Source organism: Eublepharis macularius, chromosome 12, assembly GCF_028583425.1.
Source record: "Eublepharis macularius isolate TG4126 chromosome 12, MPM_Emac_v1.0, whole genome shotgun sequence".
Taxonomy (NCBI): domain Eukaryota; kingdom Metazoa; phylum Chordata; class Lepidosauria; order Squamata; family Eublepharidae; genus Eublepharis; species Eublepharis macularius.
The window spans coordinates 64,278,917-64,302,973 of record NC_072801.1 but is presented as its reverse complement, the minus strand read 5'-3'; the positions used below and the strand labels follow the sequence as shown (position 1 = coordinate 64,302,973).

The 24,057-nt window shown below is 48.6% G+C and overlaps 1 protein-coding gene across 5 annotated transcripts in view; it reads right to left on the bottom strand.

The window, feature by feature from the left end:
• Window positions 1-682: 682 nt before the first annotated feature.
• The window catches only part of SRCAP (Snf2 related CREBBP activator protein), a 32,657-nt gene continuing 9,282 nt past the window's right edge, over window positions 683-24,057 (bottom strand). For 3 of the 5 annotated variants that reach the window (XM_054993195.1, XM_054993192.1, XM_054993193.1), the window contains 28 exons: window positions 23,579-23,795; window positions 23,010-23,293; window positions 22,640-22,724; window positions 22,443-22,532; window positions 21,675-21,830; window positions 20,657-20,901; window positions 20,388-20,565; window positions 19,781-19,917; window positions 15,761-15,930; window positions 15,471-15,663; window positions 15,224-15,360; window positions 14,790-14,976; window positions 14,298-14,467; window positions 13,522-13,850; window positions 12,215-13,054; window positions 11,967-12,134; window positions 10,735-10,965; window positions 9,968-10,294; window positions 9,475-9,707; window positions 8,986-9,350; window positions 8,593-8,795; window positions 8,289-8,458; window positions 7,511-7,707; window positions 7,224-7,338; window positions 6,736-6,864; window positions 6,453-6,635; window positions 6,000-6,083; window positions 683-5,563 (listed from right to left, as the gene is read on the bottom strand). In XM_054993195.1, coding sequence (XP_054849170.1) covers window positions 1,883-5,563; window positions 6,000-6,083; window positions 6,453-6,635; window positions 6,736-6,864; window positions 7,224-7,338; window positions 7,511-7,707; window positions 8,289-8,458; window positions 8,593-8,795; window positions 8,986-9,350; window positions 9,475-9,707; window positions 9,968-10,294; window positions 10,735-10,965; window positions 11,967-12,134; window positions 12,215-13,054; window positions 13,522-13,850; window positions 14,298-14,467; window positions 14,790-14,976; window positions 15,224-15,360; window positions 15,471-15,663; window positions 15,761-15,930; window positions 19,781-19,917; window positions 20,388-20,565; window positions 20,657-20,901; window positions 21,675-21,830; window positions 22,443-22,532; window positions 22,640-22,724; window positions 23,010-23,293; window positions 23,579-23,795 — 9,504 coding nt within the window. In that variant the 3' untranslated portion in view covers window positions 683-1,882. Of the gene's footprint in view, window positions 5,564-5,999; window positions 6,084-6,452; window positions 6,636-6,735; window positions 6,865-7,223; window positions 7,339-7,510; window positions 7,708-8,288; window positions 8,459-8,592; window positions 8,796-8,985; window positions 9,351-9,474; window positions 9,708-9,967; window positions 10,295-10,734; window positions 10,966-11,966; window positions 12,135-12,214; window positions 13,055-13,521; window positions 13,851-14,297; window positions 14,468-14,789; window positions 14,977-15,223; window positions 15,361-15,470; window positions 15,664-15,760; window positions 15,931-19,780; window positions 19,918-20,387; window positions 20,566-20,656; window positions 20,902-21,674; window positions 21,831-22,276; window positions 22,423-22,442; window positions 22,533-22,639; window positions 22,725-23,009; window positions 23,294-23,578; window positions 23,796-24,057 lie in introns of those variants that run through there. The other 2 variants (XM_054993194.1, XM_054993196.1) reach the window with 2 other exon arrangements.

The following is a 24,057-nucleotide window of genomic DNA, read 5'->3' as shown; positions in this document are numbered from 1 at the left end:
CCAACAAGTATTATTTCCTTAATTCTCTCCCCCTTGGTTTTTTGTTTCCAGTACTTCCAGGAAACTGAGGTGGGACTGTGTATTTTTAGGAGCGGACAGGATTTTGCTTGTCCTTTTACCTGGCATAGAACAAAAAGGCACAAATGCCTTGCTGCTTAAAAATCAGGCCATCACTTCTCAGAAGTTTTGTGAAGTCTTTTGAGGAGGAGCAAGGAGCCAGACATGGCAGCCCTAATGGTTTCTCAGTGGCCTTAGCAGGCTGTTTTAAAAGCAGTGGGGATCTAGAGCCTCCTCCCGTCCTCAGAACAGTAAGCTGACAATAAATCCAGATCCCTGCATATTTGAGGAGGCATTTTGTCCAACTGCACAGCAGAGTAAAGTGTCATAGGCATGTGTACTACCTGAAGTGAAAAACATCAGACTGAACAGTGAAAGGCCTCAAGTGGATCAGGAATGGGACCCCTCAATTTCCAAGACCCCAGATCCGGTTATATGCCCTTCAGCATACAAGGGATGGGTAAGCAATGTGGCTGTCAGGCCTGTAGAGAAAAAAATTCCTTGTCCTGCGGGTTACCAGTGACACAGAGGTTACATTCAAAGAAGATGGAAGCAAGAGAAATGGGACAAGAAGATAGCCCCACTTGCCAAAAAAAGAAAGAAAAAAGGCACTACAGGCTTATTTGGTGTGCTGTTGGTTTTTCTTTTTTTAACACTTTATTCATAGCATTATTCTGAAGAAAGATTACATCGGTCTTCTGTACAAGTTCTGAACATGCTTCAGTAGGAAAGACAGCTCCATGGGAACACCTCCCCCTCCACCCCAACTGCATCCCCTCCCCAAAACCAGAGAATCACTGCCACCCCTTTATCCCGCTGCGGTGGGGGAGGGGAGGGAACATTGTGCTCCCCTATACAAAATAACCTTTGCATAGATTATGTTCAAAAGAACCTATTTTACAACAAGAGCTGTACACAGAGTAAGGGGCGAGAGGAAGGGGCGAGGGATCTGAGCAAACGGAGATACCCACCAAGTCCTCAAAGCAGTGAGACTGCAATATACATCATTAAAAATAAGACAGTTTCTCCTGGTGCGTGTGAATGTGTGAGCAGCGGTGCAAGCAGTGGAGGCACCACCTTCCCTGGGGCAGCCTCGCACCTCATTGTGAGGACTCCACTGGCCCACCACCTTGTGCCTCAAGAGGCTCCGAGCGGAGAATGGAATAAGCCGTGGGGACAATCGAGAGGGAGAAAGCCAGCATTTGGTCACTGTCATTTAAAAACCAACCCAAAGCCTTTAAAAAAGTAAGAGCTAGCTGTGTTATAAATCAGGAGGCATCCCTTATGTTACTTTGGGGGAGGAGAGGGAAGTGGGGGGAGAAAAAAGGGCAGACACATAACCCCAAAAGGTGACCCCAAAAAAAGGATGCAAGCGCCTAGAAAGCCCAAAGTGGTACTGAATTGGTGGGGCGTTCAGGGATGATGTGAGCCCTGTAGTGTAACTCTCGGAGCTGCTCCCCCACCCATCAGGAAAGTAGCAGAATTCATTGAGAAAGTGCTGGCCGTGCCACCTCCCATGGTGACGGAACAGCTGAGCTACATACCCAGGTGGCTAGATACTTCAGCAGGAGTGTCCCTGCGCCCCACTCAGAGAACAACAGGGAATGAACTGTGCTCACCGTCCTCCGTTCAAGTAGTACTCTAACAGTCAAGTCTGGAATGCAGGGAGCTGTGTGGGTACAACATGAGCCCCTTCTGCTGCCCCAATGTAAAGGGGAAGAGTAAAGAGGGCGGAGGCTGAATCTGCTTAGGATATGTGCAGGGGAAGAAACGGCCACTGACCCATCCCCATAGAGAAGTTACATCATAACTCCTTTCATTGTGGTCACGTCTTGGGCTTGCGGCCTCTGTTACTTAGCGAAGAGGTAACTGGAGCAGCTGGGGAGGTGGCAGTTGAGGGCACTCCCACAACTGCCCCAGGTGGGGTGTTAGCAGAAGCAGAGGCCGCTTTCCGCGAGGGGATGGGGGAGGAGGCCGAGCGGGTGTTCTCGGCAGGCTTAGCCGCACTACGGAGAACGCGGTCAGCCAAGCCACCGTGGTGCCGCTGGCCCCTCCCTCTGCCACGGGCCCCTGCAGATTCACGGCATTGGCGCTTGGGCTGCTGGACACACTTGTTACCACTTGACTCAGAAGAGGATCGCAGGGAAGACTCCGACTCTCCACCTTCTTGCTCAGAGACAGCTTGGGGGGCAGGAGACTTGCTGCTGTTGCTCCTCCGACTGCCTTCCAAGGAGCAGCGCCGCTTCCGTCGCTGGGTCTCCCGTTCCAGTGGTGGAACAAGACTGCCAGGCCGGAGACGTGTAGAACGGGAGGGGGTGTCACTAGAAGGCTGTTCCCAAGTACTGCTCTCTGCTGATGACAGACCCTCAGTGACAACATGCTTTGGGGAAGGCTGAACTACACCCTCACTGGTCAACTCCGGCTTTTCCTCTCGCTTGAGCAGAGCTAGTCTTGTCAGTGGGCGGGCATCCTCACCCTCAGATGAGCTCTGGTTGACACTAGGCAATGCGGGGCCCAGTTCATCCTTTCTCCTTCGCCTCCGACGCTTGCGAACTGGAGGAGCTGGGGCCTGGTTCTCTATGGAGGTCTCTTGGTCAGAGGTTGAAGGCGGAGGTTGTGCTACCTCTACACAAGGAGAGGGCGAGTTCTTCGGAGGGCGGCCCCTCTTCCGCTTGGGTGGAGATTCTGCTGATGGGGGAGTAAAGGCGGTCTGGGGTAGCATGCACGGTGGAGGCAGCAGCGGCCCTTGTGCCTCTGGGGAAGCCTGTGTTGCAGGTGGAATAGCAAGCGGTTTCCTCACATTTGTGGATGATTTAGAAAGAGGTTTTGGAGGCCTGGCCTTAGGAACAGATTTTGATGTGAGTTTGGGATGGGTGGCCATACGGTTCCGTCCCTTAGGGGAGCTTTTTGAGATGGAAGTTGATTTAGGATGAATGACTACTGATTCATGAACCCTAGGCGTTGCCTCTGTCACTGGGGCAGGTCCAACAGGTGTGTTCAACTGCTCTGGCACCTTAGGGGATAGTTCTGTGATCAGAGGTTTTTTAAGTGTGGCTGGCAGCGTATCAGAAGCAGGCTTGGGAGGCATGACAGGGGATTCCCGTACCTTGGGAGGCCGGCCACGCCTTCGCTTTTCTACAGGTGAGTCATTCTTGCTACTCTGAATCTTACTCTTGGGAGACTCCCTCTTTGCACAGATCGTTTCAGGTGTTTTTCTCTCCAGTGCCTTATTTTGGGGTTGGAGCTCCAGTACCTTCTTCTCCAGTGCCTTGCTTTGGGGGTTGATTTCCAGGGCTGGCTCAAGTAAGGGCTGTGGCAAGCCTGAACTCTGCTGCTCAGGGAACTTGTTCTTGGGGGGACGTCCTCGTTTGCGTTTGACAGGCTCAGTGGAAGCATTAACAAGCAGCTCTTCTCTTGAACATTCATCTTTCACCTTGGCTGCAGCTCGACTCTCCAGTTCAATTCTCCGACGGGCAGGCAAGTCACGGAGCGATGGCAACTCTTTGCCAGAGGGGGAAGTCTCTGGCTCTGACACACTCTGGGCTGAGCTGTTGCTGGGACTCAACATGGCACTGCTAGCAGCATCCAGTCTGCGTGTACGGTTACGTCGCCGGCGGATCAGCTCTTTCTCCTCCACCACAGTAACCAAACGCCCCGGCAACTTGCGCAAGACTTTGGCAGCAGGCCCATCTTTGCCCTGACAGCTCTGAAGGATCAGTACATCAGCACTGGTTCGACGGCGGGGCACTCTGACTGGTGAGGGGTTCTCATCTGAAGACAGAGCTCCTGGAGAGATTACAGCAGCTAATGGACTTTCTTGTAAGGAGTCAGCTCCTGGGCAGCTAGCTGGAACCTCAGCTTCTTTGTTTCGCAAGTCGTCCCCAAGCAACTGCTTCCCTACTTGTCCCTGCTTCAGTGATTCCTTGAGGCTGCTGGTTTCACTACTAGCTGGCTCTGGTGTTGGTGGTATGGTCTCTGGAGGTGACATCTTAGGCTTGGGCTCATTCAGAGAGTTTGAAATGGGACAAGGCAAGTCGCCAGTTCTGGGAGGCTGCGCCAAGCCATTTTGTTCTTTGACATAAGGCAGAATTTCCAGTTGAGGGACATGCCCAGCAGCTGCTACAGAGTGATCTGGGGAAGTCAGCACAGGCACCTCAACCTTGGTGGCTTCCCTAATCAACTCAGGCTTTGCTCCGCCTGTGTTTTCCAGAGGGGTGTCCTCTGAGCTTTGAGAGATGGCTCCCTCAGACACTGTCCGATCAACTTTCTCTTGAGCTTCCTGCTTTAGTGCATCATCCACAGAGTTCAGTGATTCATGCTGCTCTGCACTGCTGCAACTGGTGCTCTTACCAGTTTCTTCCTGTGGCTTGGACGGGCACTCCTCCTGCATCCCCACAGTGAGGCCTACATGTGAATCCTTTAGTTTGCTCTTGCATGCTGGTTCTACAGGGTTAACTGAAGCGATTGGGACTGGTGCCTTCTCTGAAATCTTCAGAACGGCCTTCTGTGTGTCAGATGGTGTCTGTATATTCATCAGCTTCTTCTCAGACACTGTACCATCTTGTGCCTGACATGCTAGTACCCCAATATGTGAGGCATCCTTGGAGGCTTGGAATTCATGGGATGATGGGGGGAGAGGGGAAATCTCTTCTTCTTTCTGCTCTCTTAAATCCGCTTTTAATTTGACTGCCTCTCTATCAAGTCCCTGTGGATGGAGCTGGGGGATCTGTGCCTCAGATGCTGGTGCCTCAGGCCTAACAGGGCTGATCTGGAGATTATCCGCCCCAAGGGGTTTCTCAGGTTTCTGCTGGCCTGGCCTCAGCATTTGATCCAAAACAGTATCTGTTCTCTGTGGGGCACCTCGGTGCAGCCTGTCTCCAGTAGGCTGGGTCTCTGTTCTTGCTATGGTGCCTCTTAGCATCCTATCACCAGCAGCACCTAGATCTGGCTTTGGTGGAGTAACTCGTTGTAATTTCTCCGCAGCAGGTGGGATGTCTGTCCTGTGGGGAGTTATTCTTAAAACCCTATCCCTGGGAGCTAATGCCTCAGTTCTGTGTGGGGCTGTCTTCTGTACCCTTTCGCCAGTGGTTGGGGGTTTAGTCCACATCTCCTCTCGGCGAACCACAGTCCTCCGAGCATGCAGGACAGGATGTGCTGGTGTTTCATCCCGCACCAGCTCCCTTCGTACAGCAGCACCTCGTGTGTGTTGGGCCACTTGAGGCAAACCGTCATCCTCCTCTTCAGTTGCTACCCGGGAATGTCGGAGATTGGGCAACCTCGCCTGGGGGGACTCTGCATCTCCACTGTCCCCGTCACGCACCATCTGGCGTGTGCTACGCAACCTTTCGCTCATGCGGGTGCCTGTGCGGCTGGAAATCTTGGCCTTCTTGCTCTTCTTACTGGAGCCTTCCTCTGTAAGCAAGCTCTCATCTTCATCTTCTGGCAGCTTGAAGACCACCTCATCTTTCGCCTGGTCAATGTCTTTGCGGGCAGCTTCCACCTGTTCCTAAGGACAACAGAGATGGGCAAATTGAGTAGGTGGCCAGAAGGGAATTACTGCTAATCTGACAAATGTTGCCAATTAGGCTAGAGGATTTGGTTTGGTCTGTTCTGGGACACCTTAAAGAGCAAGGTTCTGAGATTTAAGCTGCTCGCCTCTTCTACAGAACCGAATACATACCATCACTACTCCTTCCCTGCCAACCAACAGGAGCTCCTGCTCTACATCAGAATACAGTTTGGAACCCTGGGTGTCATCTCCATGAAAGGTTGTTGAGTCCAGAGAAATGGGACTCACAACAGCCTGCAAGATGGTTGTTATGCGGCTGTTTAAGAAGTTGCATCAGATGGAGGAGCTGATCAACTTTTAACTGGAAGATGATACAGCCGGCCACAAATCAAAGTCCCTGCACCTGCGCTTGCCTAACAAGACACGCATTTACCTCTGCCTGCTTCAATTCTTCTCGACTGATGTCTTCCAGAGACGCCTCCAGGAAGTTCATGGCATAGCGTTCAATAGGAGTGAGCTGGAGAGAGAAAGTGAAGTTCAGGTGAGATCTCTGAAGTGGAGGTCAGCTGGGCGTAACAGGCAAAATGTCTAACAGTCAGAACTTTTGTGATTTAGCTATGCACAGGGATATACGATAAACAAATCAGAACATTCAATCGACAAGATCTCTAGTGGCAGACTAGGAAAAACCTCTTGCTTGAGACCTCATTCCTTTCTTGGAGAACCACTGCTAACTACAAGACTGGTCTGACCTATCTGACCCAACTTAATATGGACAGGCTTTACGGTCCAATATGAATTTGCATGACAGAGGAACAGAGCACTTCATTTAGATATAAGACACAATAGCACTGTCACTTTGCAGAGGGCAAACAAGATTGTGTACCTGTTCTACCAGTGAAGCAATTTCCTGCTCCGCCTTAGACATCTCCTCCTCCTCTTCCCTGCTGGGTCTGTCTTCTGTGTCCAAGGGGATGTTCTCATTGAACTCTGCCAGCTCAGCCACTTGTTCTGCCTTGGCTTGGGAGGCTGCACGGATATCCTCAGGGTCCTCCGCTCTGCACAGTGCCTGTGAGCCAGACGTATTGCAGGAAAGCTAAGTAAGGGCTCATGACAGAGGAGAACACTCGTCCCATCTTCAATATGGTATCTGAGGGATGGGCGCTTACCTGCTCCAGAATTTGTGCCTGCTTGGTGGCCATGGGGTCCTCTTCTTCCTCCTGTACTAGAACTGGGGCTTCTCCTTCTTTCTTGCCTGGTTCATCCAGCGGCATATCAAACAGATCGCGGATGGTTTGCTGAAAAGTGCAAAGATGAGCAGGTTACAAGTGGATCCTAGCCGGTGAGCTGCTGACTCCTAAAATATGCATCTGATGAATGATATCTTGCCTATGAAATCCCTCTATGCAGCAAATTAATTTATCTTTATAGAAAGTAGACAGGATTCTCCTGTCTTCTTTCCTGCAACAAACCAATGCTGCTATTTCTCTGTAATCCTTCTTCAGGATGTCCTAAGTGTAGCATTACCACGATAAAGAGGGTTCTTCAGGAACCTCAGCTTCAAAGCACTGGCAGCACAAAACCAACAATCCATCAGGCTGTGCAAAACACAGTTTAGCACTCAGGCTCAGCAACAGTCACACATTACCACGGTTACCTGTTTGAAATAGGCTGTGGTGAAGTTACCGCCCTCAATGGCCATATCTCCCAGCATCCTCTTCTGATTAGCCTTCTTCAGGATATTTTCCTCCACTGTCCTTTCACTAATCAATCTGAAGAGGCAATAAGAGAGTTGGCTTACAAACAACTGCTTGTGAACATAACTTCCATGTTATGGAATAGCTCTCAACCCAAACATATAACCTCCTCTAGGGAGCGAGTCTTGCATTCTCTGTTGTGGCTGCACACCTCTCTCTGCCAGTGGCACAAAGGAGCCCAGCTCACCTGTAGATGTGAACATCCCGTGTCTGCCCGATACGGTGGCAGCGGTCTTGGGCCTGGGCATCCATAGTGGGGTTCCAGTCGCTATCATAGAACACCACAGTATCAGCACCTGTCAGATTCACCCCCACGCCCCCGCTGCGTGTTGACAGGATGAAACAGAAGATGCGCTTGTCCGCGTTGAAACGTTCCATCAGTGCCTGCCAAGGTTGGATGAAAGCCCAGAGTCAAGGCGTGGAAGAAAGCCCACGGTGGGGATCCGTGGCTTTACTCCCTAGCTTTAGAAGAGGAACACACTTTACAAGTCACGTCAACAGTAAGCTATCCAGAATAGGAACTCTAATTAATTTCATCCTGTAACCCAGGAAACAAATTTCTATCATCAGAATTACGGGATGGACTTGCCAGGCTCCTGCTCCCTATCATTAACAACCCGCCCCCCCCCCGATCTTTACATTAGTTCTTCACTTGTCCATCATGCCCTGTCATCAGACTGTTCTTCACTAATGACAGAAATCCTTAAAACATCCTCTAGAATAGGTACACAAATGGGAAATATTGTATTTCAAAAGCTGTTTTTCTTCCTGGACTCGTAGTTTGGATCTTGATGCAAACTGTTACAGAACTCTCCCAGAGAGCTGGTTCCTGAGGATTTTTTGTCTGTTATAACAGACAAAAAACATGTTATAACAGACTCTTCGTCTGTTATGTAAAGGTCCAAGCCTATGACTCTCAACAGCCCTTGGAATTTCACAGGTGAGAGAAAGCTGCCATCCCTTACCTGCCGCTGCTCTACACGAGTGCTACCATCCAACCGCAGGTAGATGTGTCCGTGGTAATTGAGGAACTGCTCCAGCACATCCAACATGCGGGTCATCTGGGTGAAGATGAGGACACGATGGGCTCCAGCCTTAAGCTGCCGCAGCAGAATGTCCATCGTCTGCAGCTTCCCTGCAGGTCAAAGGATGACCAGAAAAAAATTGGGACAAAGGCCTTGGTGGTGAAGGTGGTCTGGGCACTATTTTCCTTTTCCTGACAGCACAAGCACAGTCTGTGCCACACAGATCCTGCCCAGAAACACATACCACAGTCATACTGGATGAGGCGGAGGTCTGGGAACTGAGTCCTCATGTTGCAGACAATGCGATGCAGGCAACTGGCATGCGGTGAGAGCTCTTGGCGTAGTGTCTCCTTGAAGACAGCCTGCTGGAGCAGGAGCGATGGGGGCGGGTGAGAGGTGTGCATGGTGATGGCAGGAGCCTCCACAGGAGGCATAACGAAAATGAACCTACAAAGACAAGGAAGGAAGATTGCAGACCACCTCAGGAGACCAGGGAGGCAATGGTTTTGTCTGGCTTCCATAGAGCAAATGGAAACCAGAACGCCCAGCAACAACTCAGGAAAACCAAGGGCACTGGCAACACCCCCTTTAAGCCCCATCCCACCACCAGTTTCCAAGTTCACAGAGGAAATGTTACCTCTCTATAATGTCTGTCAGTTGTTCGATGCGTTGCTGGGGTGTCAGGATCGCCTGGGCCAAGACCTCTGACCGCTGCCAGTAGGCCTCGAGGCTCTGGGGATCCCTTTGTACTTGAGCTGCATAGCAGTGTGCATAGCTAGCTCCTCTCCAGCCCTTCGCTTCGATGTCCTGACAAGCCACCACTTGCTCCTCACTTTCCTCCTCCTCATTCCTCCACAAGGCAGGGGCAGGGGGGAAGAGGGTACAAAAGCGTAGCACCTCTGTGCCATACATAGGCACAAGGTTGCAGTGCTGCTCGTTGAGGCGGAAGAGCCGGTCCAGGCGCTCCTCCTTCTGCTTCTTCCGCTTCTCTTCAAGTGATTCCTTCAGGCCAGAAGGATTAAAACCAGTCAAGCTGCAGTATAGCCCAAGCCATGGAGCTTGCAACCACCCTCACAGATCACACTACTCCACAGCATTTGCCCAAGTCCCCGGCTGAGCAACTCACCAGATAGAAGGGTGACCGGGGTGGGGGAGGGGGCTGTCGCCTTGGCCGTGGAGCAAGGAGCGAAGGGGGAGGTGGAGTAGGTGTTGTGGAGCGGAGCATTAGCATCTCTGGTTCCTCCTTGGGCACTGGGCTTGACGCAGTCTGGGGAGCCAGGGTGGGGGAGGTGCTGACAGCTATACTGGCAGCTGGGGTGACAGTGAACGAAGCCATTGAGGGAGGCAGGGAAGCTGATACTGGAAGGAAAACAGATGAGTTAATGCAAGGGGAGAGGGCAGAAGTCACTGAGCACCTGGTTTTTCTGGACTCCCACAAACTGGAAGCCTGGGAATTTCCCAGTTCCTGGGAATCTCAAGCAACACTCAAGGCACGCACGGAGCTGGCACATAAGTCTGATGCTGGCTGTCAACCCTATGAGGAACTGGAAATAATTTCCCAATATTAAAACCATCTCAGATGCACAGGGCCCCACACACAGGTTAGGAGACATGCTCACCCAGCTGTTGCTCCATGCTGGGGTTTGGAGCCTGTACCATTCGGAGCGTGGGCTTCACAAGAGCTTGCAGGGGAGCTGGTGTGGGTGAGCGCAGCGGCATCTGTGGCTGAGTGGGTAGCCTGACTGGTGGCATAGGATTCATGGGGAGTGGGGTTCGTTGGGCCATCAGAGCTGCCGGAAGGCCAGGCAAAGCAGTGGCAGTTGTTGGTGTAGCAGGGCGCAGAGGTGGTTGCTGTGGGCCAGGAGAGGGGGACACCAGTCCATCTCGAGGGGCTTGTCGCACTACTATCTTCACCACCCCAGAGCTGTTCACTGCCGAAGAGGGCACTAGAGAAACAAAGGCAGAACTGAGCTTGGCCATTTTACGGAACACTCTAATTTCTTATTATTGCTACTGGACATTTATTCTATGCTAGTATGAGGTAAAGAAGGGTCTTTGAAAAGGGTTACCTGAAAGCGGGAAGTACAGGTCAAGTCATGGTTGTTGTAACTCAGGAAATGTTTGTGAAATGATTTGAAAGTGTCAGCAAGAACATGGCAAAAGATTTATACACAGGAGTGAAGGAAGGAAAGGGAGGGAGGGCAAGCAGTAGACGATGGAATAAATGCAGGGAGATGGAGTGGGTGTGAAGCACATGTAGTCCATTTACTGACCCATGAGCCCTGGAGCCTAGGCCCTCAACCCACTGGATCACATTTCCCTTCTACAGCCAAAGATTTTTTAAAAATGCAGGAATCCCAATTTTCTGGCTGTGGTAATCACCAACCTTGGGTGGCAGCAATGGGGACACTGATGGTTGCCGTGGAGGCAACTGCTGAAGCGGCTGTGCTGGTAGCGGGGACAGGCAGAATGGTGGGAGGCTGGTGGCCTGGCACAGCCTGCACCCCAACAGGGGCCTGCCCTGCCTGCTGGGCCATGGCCTGGATCAAAGCCACCTGTGCTGGCTGGCTGATGATGTGATGCTGCCCCCCAGCAGACACCAGGTGAACTACATTCCCTAGAAAAAAAGGGGAGGGAGGAGGAAGGGAAAGAGAGGGAATTGCCAACTCAATTGCCAGTTCTGACTCTGGAAGGTGGCAATGCCCCAATCGCCCATGTAAGCCCTCCTGCTGAGATCCCACCAAGGCATCGGTGGTCCTCTATGCTAGGTGAGGCTCTGGAGTTTCCTATATCCCTCGGGTCACCAGATGACTCACAAGAGAGAGGCATCAGGAGCTAAGAGGGACTGTTCTGAAATTTAAAGACTGTTCCCCACCCCATATATTCCATCTCCTTCATATTCATCATGGTTCTGTCATTAGAACCTCCCCTGCACTTTCATCTCACATGATTATCATCCTGTTTGTGGACTTACAGCTAAGATATTTCAGTTCTGTTGCTTTAAAGCATTCTGAGATTGTGAATGGAACAGAAAGGAAAAATGCTAAGCAGCTTGGCGGACGCTGACCGGTGAAAACAAACCTCTTCTGCTTCTTTTTGCATGTGTGTGTGTGTGTGGGGGGGATTCACGAGTGCTGAAATGCAGCTACCCTGGAATGCTACTGCACTACTTATAAAGTTTTATTTGCTAACCACAGAAATGTGGCTGTCTCTGGAGTACATCCCACCCAAACTGCAATGTTAGAGTAAAAGAGAAATCAAAGGGTGGATTAGAGACAAGACACATAATCACCAACCCCACATGATGTCCAATCCCCGTCAGATTGCATGCTCCCTCGTATTTAAACCCCCCCCCCCCAAAACCTCCTGTACGTTTAAAGTTAGCACATCAGGGAGAAGGCTGTGCTAAAACCTTCTTGGGAACACTTACATAGTTTTATATGTTCAGGAAGTTTTTTTTAAAGAATCAGGCAGGGAAGCATTTAAACATTTAATCCCCAGTGTATCAAATAATACACAGTCCAGCAGCAGATACAAGGTTGCTGATCATGCAGTTAGGCTCATGGAAGTCAAGAAAGGGGGAGGTCACTGGGATAATGGGGGCTGGGGTTTACCTACTTGGCAGCTGTCTGGCTGGCTGAGGCATAGTGACCTGGCGCACCTGAGTACCCGTCAAGGTCAGCTTGTTGCCTTGGATTTGGAAGGTGAGGGGTTTGCTGCCTGGAGCACTTTGAAGGGGCCGGTTGGCGAGCGATGCAAGTTGCCCAATGCTTACTACTTCACCTGCTGCAGTGAAAGAAGAGACTGTTAGCTCTGGAAACAACACACATCTGCTCACACTTTTCTACTGGCCTCTTCATACTCACAAGGCAACCGTGCCTGCATATCCGGGGACAGGAGAAGTCTTTGCTGCAGAGCTCCAGCAGTTGCAAAGTTGTAGCCAGGCAAGGTGGGTACAGCAGAATGGATGTTCATAGGCTTCATCATCCCAACAGTGCTTGAACCCATGGTGCTGGTGGACTGCTGGCTCGTGGCAGGCATGGCTAGGGGGCTGGGGACCTGTGGCTGCCCCACACCAGGCAAGGCTAGGGGGCTGGGGGCCTGCGGCTGCCCTACACCAGGAAAGGCCAGGGGGCTGGGGGCTTGTGGCTGCCCCAGACCAGGCATGGCCAGGGCGCCGGGGGCCTGCGGCTGCCCCAGACCAGGCACGGCCAGGGCCCCGGGGGCCTGTGGCTGCCCTACACTGGGAATGCCCAGGGTGCTGGGTGCCTGCGGCTGCCCCAGACCAGGCATGGCCAGGGTGCTGGGCACCTGTGGCTGCCCCACGCCGGGCATGGCCAGGGTGCTGGGGGCCTGCGGCTGCCCCAGGCTGGACATGGCCAGGGTGCTGGGCACCTGCCCCACACCAGGCATGACCAGGGTGTTGGGCGCCTGTGGCTGCCCCACACCGGGCATGGCCAGGGTGCTGGGTGCCTGCGGCTGCCCCACACTGGGCATGGCCAGGGTGCTGGGCACCTGCGGCTGCCCCATGCCGGGCACAGCCAGGGTGCTGGAGGCCTGCAACTGCCCCACAGGAGCTGGCACTATACCAGGCTTAAGTGAAGAGGTGGTCATTGTCATTGTGGTGGGGGAAACAGGAGTAGGTGGTAAGAGAGGACGAGGAGCGTTTGGGATCAGCTGAGCAGCAGTCATCGCCACGGGCAGAACTGTGGAAAGACAGGGAGATATTTAGATGTGCATGGTCATCTGACCTTAGGCATGTTCTCCTAGACAGAAATAGTTCTGTTTGAAGTAACAGTTGCTTTGTGCTCTCTTCCTTAACTAACGCTACCTTGCAGCAGCCATTACCTCCTACCCAGATGGGATGGGGGATCCAGCATTGCAGTCACTCTACCACTCCAGATCAGTATTTTTTCCTCTGAAGTCACAAATAAGCAGCTTTTTAACAATAATAAAAATGTGCAACTGCTACTGTTTTTATTTATAAAAATTGTTAATGAAGTTTTAAAAATCTCTACTTCTAATCTCATGCACATGTGAAAGAAATACATTTAAACAGTAAGAAACTCTTGCCACCTCTCTGCAGAGAGCGGCTTTGGAGCCAGGGCTCCACTGAGATACCAACGTTAAGTATCTCCCTTCTCCACTCTGTTCTGTGATACTCAAGCCTTACCTTGTGGAGCAGAGGCCTGGGCATGTAGCAGAGCAGCAGCTGTGTTGTTCTGGCTCAGAGTAGGCACTAGAGTTGGGGTCTGCGGTCTGCCAGAAGGAGGCACTGGTATTGACATGGTCACTGGAGAAGGTGGCACAGGGAGAGAGACTGAGACGGGAGACTGCACAGATCCTGGCAACACTGGACCTGCGTGATGAATGGGAGCTAGAGCAGGGGTCAGTGGCTCCGGAAGCAGAGGGGCCAAGGGTCGCTGTAGAGGGGCTGCAGGACGAGGATTATTCACCAGCACCACAGTACGGTTCTCTGGCTTGGGCATAGGCTGCAGCATCCTGAATAAGAGAGGGAAATAAAATGATTCAGCACTAGAATTCTGGGAGGTGCTGCCATCCTTTAACATCTTCGTACTTTATAGTTCACCCATTAAGCTGATCTCAGCCAGACAACCTCATTGTCTCTACTCTAACAAAGGGATAATTCCCAATTAGAATCTTGGAAGACAACTACTTTGACGGAGCCCTCAACCATTAGCCTCCATCCTGCCATATAACATTCTGCTGGGAAGAGGCTGCATTTCTTTGTGGCATCAGTCTCTTCCTCATTTCAGCCAAAAAGCTCAATGTCCTTCAAAGCTGAGAAGTTTGGGGTTATGAAAGAATGCTTGGTGCTGCCTTTCTAGGATTACTGGGAACTTTAAGGGCACCCAGCCTTTGTGCAAGAGATCTGAAACTACTGTTAAGCATAAGCTGTCCACTGAAAGAAGGGGTGTATCACAGTACCTGTTCACTTTCATTTTGACTGGCTTTGGTCTGGGAGGAGGATCAGGGGACTCAGCAATCTCCTCAATCAGCTTCCTTGTCACCTTCCACTTCGGCAGGAATGTGTCCGTCTCATAACGGGAAACCCGGCCCTCCAGGTTGATCAAGTCAAAAATTCCCAAGTCCACATGCTGTAAGAAATAAAGCCCACAGATTTATAATGAGAGCCAGTTTAGCACTTTGGCTACCCTTCCTGAACCACTCCTCAAAGGACAATGCAAGAAGCAAAAAGAAGGCAATTTCAATAATCGGGACAGGACTCCTCCCACTGCGGGGGATATTCCAACCAATCTGATTTAACAATAAGCCCTGCCTGCTGGAGAGAGTGGCAGGAGTCACCCACACCTTCAGGACTCCCTCCTCCGCCCATGAAAGTATATGTCATGCTCTCACCATGGTTCCTCCTAAACAGAGCATCCCACTTCCCCACAAGAGCAGTGGAGGAGCACCTGCCTTGAAAGGGTCGTTATCAAGGGCATGCAGGACAAGAGAGGCTGTGTTGAAGCAGATACCCTCCGTGATAAACGGCGAGTGGATGGGCCGTGGGTCAAAGAGGTTGGGGTGGTTGCAGACTTTGCGAAGCTGCATCAGGATGTTGATGACACTCATGAAGTGCCCTGTGGCCAAGGTCTCCTTCGTGCTGAAAGAGGAACCAGTCACAGAGACTCAGATGTGCTCTCAGACATTACAATGGTAAACACTACTAATGCCAAAAGAGGAAAGACATGAAGGGCATTTGCCAGTGTTGAACACGTGGGAAAATAGGCAGCTACAGAACAAACACCCAGCTCACACTTATCTTCATTCCTTATGCCCAGAATTGAACCTACTCTTCCTGGCTCCCAGCACATCCCCCACCTAGATCCCAGGAAACCTCTTGTACTTACGTAGCCTGGGCCATGAAATCATCATAGAGATAACGCTGGCGCTTGGAAAGCCGGCACTTGATGACATGCTCGTATTTCTTTGGCATTTGCTTCTCTACGTCCACTTTCACCCTCCGCAAAAGGAAGGGCCGCAGCACCTGTTAGCAGCAGCAGGAGGGCAAAAACTTAGCATCAAATTCTGTCAGAAGGCTCCCCTCTAACGTTTCAGTTTTCTCTGGCAAAATCTCTAAATTCCCACCATGCTTACCTTGTGCAGCCTCTTGACTAGGTTCTCATTGTATTCCTGACTACCTTCGATCATGCCTGTCAGAGGGTTGGAAAACCATTCCTTGAATTCACGGTGCGACTGGAAGACATGAGGCATCAGGAAGTGCATGAGGGACCACAGTTCCATTAAACTGTTCTGGAGAGGAGTCCCAGTCAGCAGCAGCCGCCTCTGGCTGAAATGCAAAAAGTGGGAGGGTGAGAATTTTCAAAGAGGAAACGTCTTCGATTTGGTCTTCTCGAAGGAAACAAACACACTCCCCTTGCTCCCACCTGTTGAAGTTAAGCAAAGACTGCCAGCGCTGGGATTTAAAGTTCTTGATATTTTGAGCTTCATCCAAGATCAGATACTTCCAATTCTTGCGCCGAAAGGCCTGGTGGTCCTGCAGCACCAGCTTGTATGAGGTGATGCAGATATGGAAGGCATTGGGTTTGGTCCAACCCTAGATAAAGGCAGCAAGAGGGTTACAATGCTGCCAGTAAAGACGATGATTCAAGCAGTGTTTTCTCTGACTTAAGCAAGCACTTAACTTACACAGATGAAGTTTCATCTCATGCCAGTAATTTATAAACAGGGTGTACTTTGTTCCTAAACCTGGCACCATAACACCATTCCTTTGGTCTACTCTTAGCGGAATCCTGAGGGGGAGGGGAAGTGCTCTGGGAGCCAACTAGGATTTACACCAGCATAGGGTATTATGTTCTTCATTAAAACCATAATTAAAGAATCTGATCATAAACTCAATGATGTTTGATAAATCACCTCTATCATCTGTGTTTAATATTTCTGAATACGTTAACAACCCCAATAAAGGTGAAGGAAGCCTATGTTATCAACCTGACACAATTTTTGAAATAGTAAGTACTGATTCTATTTTGTCTTGCAGAGGACAAGTACCAGTAGTGCACAGTTTCATACCGAGACTGACTTATGAACACAGTAAGAATTCATATCCTAAACTACAAGATTGAGAAAAAGTACTTGCATTCTCTGAAATTTGCACCATTAATCCTTCAGATGATGGCAAGCTCTTCAGTTACCATCATCTTATATATAAATTTGCTTCGTTTGCTACAAAACATCAAATCTGGATGTACTGAAATGACAGATGTTCCCAACTAATTTTCAATATTGATCTCTCCTTTGAAAAACTTGCAACTGACTACCAAATCCTTTATTGTAAATATCCTACTGGGAGCACTCTGTCATCTTATTCTCTCATTTATCTGTCTGGCGTCTTCCAACAGAAACTAAAGGAGAGGATCCAGTATGAACGTCGTTGCTCTATTTACTGCAACATGATAATATTTGTAGTACAATTTACTTTTCAAATCAAAGGTAACCTCTTATTCCTGATAATCCACAGAAGTACATCCAAGGGAACTGATAATGCTGTTTATTTTAGTATGTAGCAGGGAGCAGCTTTATCTCCAAGTTAACCACTGTGTAAGCCAACGAATCTCTTGAGGCCCCAAATTAAAAATTCAACAGTTGGAATCACAAATGCCCTTATAGTTAAAATTCTGCATAGCAGAAATGTTTTGCGTGCCCAAATAAAACTTCTTGACATACATTTGACTTTTTAATACAACTAGAGGAGTTAGCCGTGTTAGTCTGTAGTAGCAAAATAGAAAAGAGTCCAGTAGCACCTTTAAAACTAACCAATTTTACTATAGCATAAGCTTTCAAGAATCACAGTTCTCTTGTGATTGCATCTCACGAAGAGAACTGTGATTCTCGAAAGCTTATGCTACAGTGAAGTTGGTTAGTCTTAAAGGTGCCACTGGACTCTTTTCTATTTTAATACAACTGTGTCTGTTACTAAAGAGAGTGTCAAATAAAAACAGGAACTTTGGAGTAGCAACCATTTTATTGGTTAAAACACTGGTAAAATAAGGCATTTTCTACTTCTGTGATTCCATTTTTGTTATTGTTTGACATGTATTTGATACTTGTTTGCTTTGCTTCTAATTTTTGTAACCCTAGTCTTGAGTTGTTTATTGCCTCATTCTGTTTGACTGCACTAACATTTTTTACACTTGAGTTTCAGTGAGAAAAGCAGACTATAAATTAAATAAATTTAGATTAGCCAGTTTCTTAAGATTTGTACCTTCCCTTATAATTTGACCATGTTCTAAAGATTTGCCTTGGAACCTATGCAAGTTTTACTTACAGATGTCTAACTGGCTGTCTAAACTAGTTAATGCCATATTGTATCTTAATATGCAGTATGACCACAATATAAATATTTACAAGCAATAGTTTTCATTTGTCTTCATTAGAAATGTGAAGGCCAGGGGGAAAAAGAGAAGGGAAAATCCCAGTTTCCCCCCAAGGATTCTTGCCACCCTCATTTTTCTACTAGAAATTTTTGCAGAACACTGATGTTTTTCCTTTTGAACTGAGCGAAATAATTTTTTAAACTTTAACTACCAAAATAATACAAGTTACAGCTAGCATGTTGAGGAGGGGAGTCTTCTCAAACATCTGAATATATATTCATATATATAAGAGAATCTCTCAATGATGCTTGACAATCTACAGCATCCTAGTTAAAAAAAGGCTAGATCTGTTCCCGACAACTCACTTCCTACTCTGGTTCACCTCCAGAAGGCACTGCCATGGAGGGAAGCCCAGAAGAGACAGCCCGTCCCTCCGAGAGCGCGCCATGGACAGCTGGGATCAGGAGGAGCAGGTGGCAAAGCCCGCCTCCCTTCACCCAGCCGGGATCAGGCACAGAGCAGGAGGCAATGTCCAACCTCTCTTCACCCGGCTGGGATCAGGAGCGGAGCACGCGGCAATGCCGACCCCCTGCCTTCACCAGACTAGGATCAGGAGCGGAGCAGGTTGCAATGCCTGCTTCCCCTTCACCTGGCTGGGATCAGGCGTGGAGCAGGCTGCAATGTCCGCCCACCCCTTCACTTGTCTGGAATCAGGCGAGGAGCAGGCAGCAATACCCGCCCTCCCTTCACCCACCCAGGATTAGGAGCAGAGCAGGTGGCAAAGCCCGCCTCCCTTCACCCTGCCGGAATCAGGCATGGAGCAGATTGCAATGCCTGCCCCCCTTCACCCAGCGAAGCAGGCGGCAATGCCCGCTCTCTTCACCCAGCCGGAATCAGGTGAGGGGCAGGAGGAAGGGATGGGATCAGTTGCAGAGCAGGTGGCAATTCCTGTCCCCCCCCTTCACCTAGCTGGGATCAGGAATGGAGCAGGTGGCAATGCCCACCTGATCCCTTTCTAGAGCGTTGTATTTTTTCACACAATGGGCTTTGTTACTAGTCAGATAATAATAAATGTACTGTAGACATGTACAACACATTTTCAAGAATATGCTTATTTTGTGAATAATTCTGGCAATAATATGCTATAATGCATTTGATGATAAAGAGTTCAGAGGTTTCAATGTTATAAAGTTTAACTTGATAGCCAGTATGCTGATAGTTATGCCTATTGTGGCAATATAAAATTGTTTCTGTCCTCATATTAAACTTTCTTCTCCTGACTACAAATTTGTTTTTAATTTCAATGTTTATTTTTTCCAACCTTTTATGCAGCAAAATTATGCTATGTCTGCTAACGTAGCATACAGTGCAGCAGGTTGCAGCCCTTTCTTGAGGCCTGGGTATATCTGCAATTTTGCTTGTAGAAAAGGAAGACGTTTAAATTCGATAAATATGCTCATTAGGATAATTTTATAGGCTAGCTAAGTTACAGAGGCATTTTATGCTGTAAAAGCAGTAAAATGAGTTTAGGTTTGTTTGGAAAGTAAGTACAGCATATATTTTAATTTCCCCCCATATTTCCATTCCATCTCACCAGGGTGGGAGTAGAGAGGACAGGCTTTCCTCATGGCTTCAAAGTTTCTGATTAGGAAGAGGTAAGCCGTGTCAGTCTTACAACAAAATAAAAGTCCAGCGACACCTTAAAGACTAAACAGTTATGTCATATGAACTTGCACGAGTTACAGACTCACTTCCTCAGATACAGATAATCTGGATCAAACACTTTTCCTATTCTTATTTTCTAAGGTGCCCTTTAGTTTTCCAATTCCATTTTATCAATGAGTAGAACAGCGACCCCTTTAGATTTAGGCTCAGAATCAGATGAACACACGTAACTTGCAAAGAATAAATAAAGATCCTGTGAAACTTGTATTTTTCCCGAGGGAAATTTTTTAATGCTCTTTTCACTCCCAAAGCTATGTTCTTTGCTTAACTGGATGATTTAAGCAGTCTGTATTGCAAGACACACCATTTGCCTGAGCCTAGCTGCAAAGGCATGAATCTCCTCACCTGCCGCTTCAGCTTACGCTCCTTCTGTGCCCCATAGTAAGTGAGGATCTTGAAACTGGGGCACCAACGCTTGATCTCCATCTCCCAGTTCAGCATGACACTGGTGGGAACAATGATCAGGTGGGGTCCCCAGCTACCTACAAGAGCACAGAATCACAGCATAAAGAATGTTTGTTTTGCTTCATCTCAGCACAGGAGAGTAGCAGTGAATACAAAAAAGTCGTATCTGAGACCTGACTAACGGTCAATGAGGGACATGCTGCCCTTACATGCCTCTATAGACCAAGGATGCCTCTGTGCCTCTCTCACATACTATTCTTTGACCAAATGTAGCACTGTTCACTCAAGAACTTGCTCTCCATAGCCCATTCAGCCCTACAATGAACCTGTTACAGCCAGGTCCCCACAAAGTACTGCAGTGCACACAAGCATCCAAACCTTAGCACTCCATATTGTTAAGTCCAAAAAGGGGATGCTCAGCTTACTTGAGCCATGCAGCTGCCTGTCCAAAACCTGGAGTGATCCATCATATGTGGTTTAACATGTCATCAATTGCTTCCTATCTGTTATTACCCTCCCCTCTTCCTCCACAAAGTCCTTCACTCACCCTTTTCACAGGCCAGATGAGCTAGCAGGGAGATGGTCTGGATTGTTTTGCCAAGCCCCATCTCATCAGCCAGAATACCATTGAGTTTCTTCTCATACATGGTGACCAACCAGTCCAGCCCAATGTGCTGATATTCTCGCAGAGTCCCTCGCAGCAGACAGGGAATGGGTGTCTTAACCTGCATGAGGGGAGAAGAGCAACATAGTTGGTCTGTTTTGCACCCCCTCCAGTTGCAATCTACTTGCCCTGGAGGATTCCTTATTACTCACTTGTGTAGTAGCCAGGGTATAGCCTTTGGGCTGCAGGCTCTCTGCTGCCGCTGCAATGTCAGTGATTTCCTTCTTGGGCCCTGGGGTTGGAGCAGAGTCATTTTCTCCCTCACCTCCACGATCCTCATCCTGCTTCAGCAGATACTCAACACCAAAATCCTCCTCCTGGCTCACTGAAGCTTCTTCGTCAATGGCTACCTCCTCTTCACTTTCATCCTGTTCGCTCCCCCCCTCTTCGGTGGAATCTGGAAGAAATCCCTCAATGTGAGGACAGAAACCATAACTGGTGCCTATCTTCATTTGTGCGACTTCTTCCTATCATTTTTTAAATCAGCAGCTTCCAGATTTGTAGGACTAAACTGTAATTTTTGCAAACAATCTACATTTGCAGCTTTAACTATCAATATTTGAAAAAAGTAACTTATTCTTTCTCTGTGCCTGAACCTTACTCCCATGTAGGCATACACCCCACTTTTAGGCAACCTTAAATCCTAGGCTCATCAAAATTCAAATCCACATACTACCATCATAAGTTCTCTTTTTTCTTTTTTGGTAGTTCTTGCACATTTATTTCCTCCTATCCACAACCCCTGAAACCAAGCAGGATGTAGCAAGATTCATGGGCACTATTAGGACAAGAAAATTATCTTCACCAAACCTGCCTGCGGGAAACCAGGGAGATGACAGTGGAACTGAAGAATAACTGATAAGATTTCTCGCATACAACTCAAGGAATATTTGCACACACCAAAAAAGCGCAAGTACAGTAGTTAGAAAGCCACAGTTCTAAGCTGATGACATGTCTCCAAAATAACTTACACTTTGCTACACAACACTCCCATTTCCACCAAAAGAAGGAAAATATATTAATTTGTTCCTGGAGTAAACATTTCTTCCAAAATCAATGTCTGATAAATGCTTAGGAGTAGCATCTTTCAAGAAGAGCTGAACATGACCTCAAAACAGAATTGTATTAATTCCACCATCGTTAACAGAAGCCTTTCCCTTCTCCTCCTACCCGACTGGCTACTGGTGTCCTCCTCTTCTGACTCCTCTTCGTACTCAGAGGTGCTAGGCTCTGAAGCCTCAGATGAAGCATCTGACTCCTCCATTTCAAAGTCTGAGGCATAGGCACCAGCATATTTCTGCAGCAACTCTTCCATAGACAGCTCACCTGCCAGAGGGAAAGAAGATGTCACTTTACACCCATATACTCTGATGAGTTCTATTTCCCCAGCTGCTGACCCTATTTGTGCTGAAGCATCACTCTGGTTCTGTATCACTGCCAGCATGGAGGCCTCAGTTGCAGACTGCAACAGAAAAGTCAGTCTTAAGCACTAGCTAAACATCTGCAACCTGGTTCATTTCAAGGCCACATTGAGTCCCTACCCATCAGTTCAAATCCATTTTTAAATAATCGCAGTACTCGTTCCTTCTCTTAGGTACAGATAAAATGGCACAGATAAAATGGAAATGAAGCCACCAATACAGGCCCAACTAAACTGACCAATAAGCAGGATTAATCTCCGGTGTAAAAAATTAAGGACTCCAGGACTACTGGAGAAGTTTGGGGGGGGGATACTCCAAGAGATATAGTACTAAGTTGGGGCAGGTGCTTACCCTGGCCCTACGTCCCTTTAAGAGCAGAAATTCTGGGAACGATGGTTCACAGACCTAGCAGACATTCGGAAACACAATTCAGTAAAAGGACTAATTGTTTTCAGGGCCCAAGGAGAGCAAGTCCTGACCCCAATTTGTCCCCCCATCCCACAATCTGCCTCCGAACCTTCCTTGGCCAGGTCATCCAGCTCTTTGCTGTGATCCACGTCCCCTTCCAGCTTTTCTTCTGCATCTATTGTCTCTTCTTCATCTTCAGCTGCAAGAGGAAGAGTTCTCTGGGTTACTACATGAGAGGGTTTCAGTGTTCTCCTCTCCAGCAGATTCTCATCACAGTCACCCAATCCAGGCCCCAAAACTGCTCACCTTCCTCTTCGTTGGCAGTGAACTCCTCATCCTCATCAGGCTTCCAAGGTTTTTTATTCCTTTGAGCAACAGGCTTTGGTTTTTCCTGTGAACATAGGGTGGAAGAACTGTAAGGAGATCGGTCATGATGGGAAGTCCTTGGCACTGCAAGGACAGACCATCTATTTGGCAGGATATCAGCCTTAGGCCTGGGCAGGGAAGAGCCAGCTGAAGATGGTGATAAAACAAAGGCCAGTATGGGGACTTGCTAACAAATACATTCTGCAGATACCTGTGAAAGCACTTCTAACAAAAGTGACCAGATTTACTAAGCAAGCAGAGTTGTCCCAAGTTTCCTAAGCTAAGACTTGCCCTTTTATCAGCAGCACACCTTTAGATTCTTGGAGATCTGTTTTTCTTCCTGTTCCTCTTCCTCTTCACTATCCTCCTCTTCTTCTTCATTGTCAGAGCTGGAGGCACAAGGAGGCATGCTGAAGGAGTTCTCCAGGATCTGGGGAGGCAGTGACTGCAGTAGTTCCTCTAGAGGCAGTTCACCCTCTTGCTTCAGCAGTTCAATCTCCCGTTGCCGAGTCTCTGAGTCATTCCCTTCCTGCTGCTCCTCCACCTCAATGGTCTCTTCATCATCTGACTCCTCGTGGGGTTGGAAATCCCCATCTGCCAGAGAAGAAAGCAAGAGGTCAAATGCAACCCCTGGCATGACAATTTCTGCATATGGGGCAGACACTAAGATTTTGTTCCAGATTTGGTGGAGTGAGGGTAAGTAATGGGCATGCAAGTTTCCCAATACAGTAGAATTCACTTCTAAGAGAAACAAATTCTGGAGAGGAGAGATGGGTATGAAATATACTGCGTAGAGGAGCTGTAGTCTTGAGCCAACTCCAAGTGTACTGAGGATTAACAAATTCAGAGTAGAGAGCTGGGAACTCCTAAGCTGCTGACCTTCATCCTCAATAAGCTGACTGGGAGGTGGCGGGCTAGAGGCAGTAGAGCCAGCATGGGAGCTGCTGGTCTTGCTGGCAACTGGAAGGGTCTCATTGAGGCTCTGGGTCAGCAGGTCCGAGTACTTTTCTGTCTGTCCTACTATGAAGTCCAGCTGTAGGTCCAGTGCTTTTTTTCGCTTCTCCTCCAGACGTGACTGCTGTTTGAACTGAACAACCTAAGAAAGGATAAGAAAAGATGAGCCTCAGAGCTCATTAATCTGAAGACCAAATGCAGCTAGAACTTAATCTGACACAACAGACAAAAGGCTAAGCCCACTAAAAGCCCACCGCAGCTTCTAAAGGCTTTAGCAACATTGCTTACATACTATCATCCTTTCAACTGCAATCATGAGAACCAGAAACTCGCTTAAACCTCCTATGCCAGTTAAAAACCCCAACACCATATATACAACCCTGATACAGGATTTTAACACAGTC